This window comes from Terrapene carolina, unplaced genomic scaffold (assembly GCF_002925995.2).
Source record: "Terrapene carolina triunguis isolate 2854851 unplaced genomic scaffold, T_m_triunguis-2.0 Scaffold104, whole genome shotgun sequence".
NCBI lineage: Eukaryota > Metazoa > Chordata > Testudines > Emydidae > Terrapene > Terrapene triunguis.
The window spans coordinates 421,869-423,864 of NW_020664455.1; the positions used below are offsets into that span (position 1 = coordinate 421,869).

The 1,996-nt window shown below is 61.3% G+C and overlaps 1 protein-coding gene across 1 annotated transcript in view; it reads left to right on the top strand.

Annotated features, from left to right (window-relative positions):
• The window catches only part of LOC112116725 (doublesex- and mab-3-related transcription factor A2), a 2,371-nt gene extending 840 nt beyond the window's left edge, over nt 1-1,531 (top strand). Inside the window, exon 2 of the mRNA XM_024214399.2 lies at nt 663-1,531. Coding sequence (XP_024070167.2) covers nt 663-1,531 — 869 coding nt within the window. The remainder of the gene's footprint in view (nt 1-662) is intronic.
• Nucleotides 1,532-1,996: the final 465 nt, after the last annotated feature.

The window sequence follows — 1,996 nt, forward strand, 5'->3', positions numbered from 1 at the left end:
CCCATAGGCCCTGTCTGTCTATCTCCATACACCCCCTCTATCCATCCGTCCCTATACCTATCTATCCATCCATCCATCCCCATACACATCTATTTATCCATCCATCCATCCCCATACACATCTATTTATCCATCCATCCTTCCTGGCCTAATCATGTCACCCTCTCTGGTTTATAGGGATGGGGGGAGGGGCAGCTGATGGAAAACCCACACTAGGCGATTGAGTGATTGATTTCAATCTTGGGTCCAGAGCCAGAGAGGGCATCTCCTTGCTTCAGGCTTGGGGGCTGGAAGGAAAGTTGCCTTCTGGGGAGGGACTGAATCCAAGCCAGAGTCCAGGCCGCAGCCCTACAGGGCAGGGATTCGTCCCCACTCTCTGTGTCCTGAGACCCAAAACTGTCAACAAATGAATAAATACTAAGTGCCTCCAACTATCTCCAGTGGCAGAAAGCCAAGGGCTGAGGATGGGTGGGAAGGGGCCTGGGGACCCAACCTGGAGCTGCTGGGACCCTCTTGTCTCTATGGCCAGAGCTGTATCTGCATTTGTTCCAGCCCTCTTCTCCCTAGGCCCAAGAGGCTCCCCGCGGGCCAGGCGCTGCTCTGTGGGGCGGCGGGCCGGGCTCCGGCCCCTGCGCTCACTGGGCTCCTTGCTTTTCCTTGCAGACTCCAAGCTGCAGAAGTTCGACCTGTTCCCCAAGACGCTGCTGCCCAGCCGGGCTGTGACCCCGCAGCAGGCGGGCGGGAAGCCCCTGTCTCCGGACGGGGAGTCGGTGCCGGGCACCTCCTCCCCAGAAGCTCGCCACGGCTCGGGCTCGGAGAACGGGGACGGCGAGTCCTTCCTGAGCTCGCCCGTCTCCAAGGGGCCGAAGGAGGGGGAGGAGAGCCCGGGCTCCATCAGCCCGCTGGGCTCCGACTCGGGCTCGGAGGCCGAGAAGGACGAGCAGGACCCGTCGCCCTCGGCCGGCGGCCGCCAGCGGACTCCCCTGGACATCCTGACGCGGGTCTTCCCGGCGCACCGGCGCAGCGTGCTGGAGCTGGTGCTGCAGGGCTGCGGCGGGGACGTGGTGCAGGCCATCGAGCAGATCCTCAACAACCGCGGCCCGGACAAGGGGCCCGAGGAGAGCTGGGCCCGGGACGGCGCCCTGCAGTCCAGCCCGGCCGCCGCGGCCGCCCACCACCGGCCCTTGATCGCCGGCACCATGAGCCCGGCCATCGGCACGCTGGGCAGCCGCTCCGCCTTCTCGCCCCTGCAGCCCAACGCCAGCCACTTCGGCGCCGAGGCCAGCGCCTACCCGCTGGGCACCCACCTGGGCCTCAACCCCCTGCGCCTGGCCTACTCGGCGCACAGCCGGGGACTGGCCTTCATGGCCCCCTACTCCACCGCCGGCCTCATGCCCACGCTGGGCTTCCGGCCGCCCATGGACTACGCCTTCAGCGACCTCATGCGGGACCGCTCCGCCGTGCACAAGGAGCAGGTCTACTCCAGCGGCCTCTACGGGCCCATGGTCAACAACACCCCCGAGAAGCAATAGACGGAGCCCCCCGCTGGGGAGCAGCGCCCGGCCGGCCGCGGGCACCGCGCTCCCTCCGTGCGTCTCTTGACAGCTGCCAAATCACAGCTCACGCCTTGCAGCCCAGGGCTGCACCCTAAGGGACTCTCTGAAGATATAAATATAGAGCGAGAGAAAGAGAGGGGACTATATGGACACCGAATGATTCGCTCCCCTTCCCCTTCCAGCCCCTTCCATTGTGAGGCAGGGCGCAGAGCCCCGCTGCACGGAACAGAGTGTCGGGCAAAACTGACAAATAATAAATAAATTAAAAAAAAAAAAAAAGGTTATAAAGGTGCACTTTCATTGTTGAGATGTTTGTCACTCTCTTTGTTGCTTATGGCCATAAGCATGGATATCCTTGGTGAATTGTGAGGTGTATATATATATATATATATATACACACACACATACATATATATATATATGTATGTATACTAGCAAGTG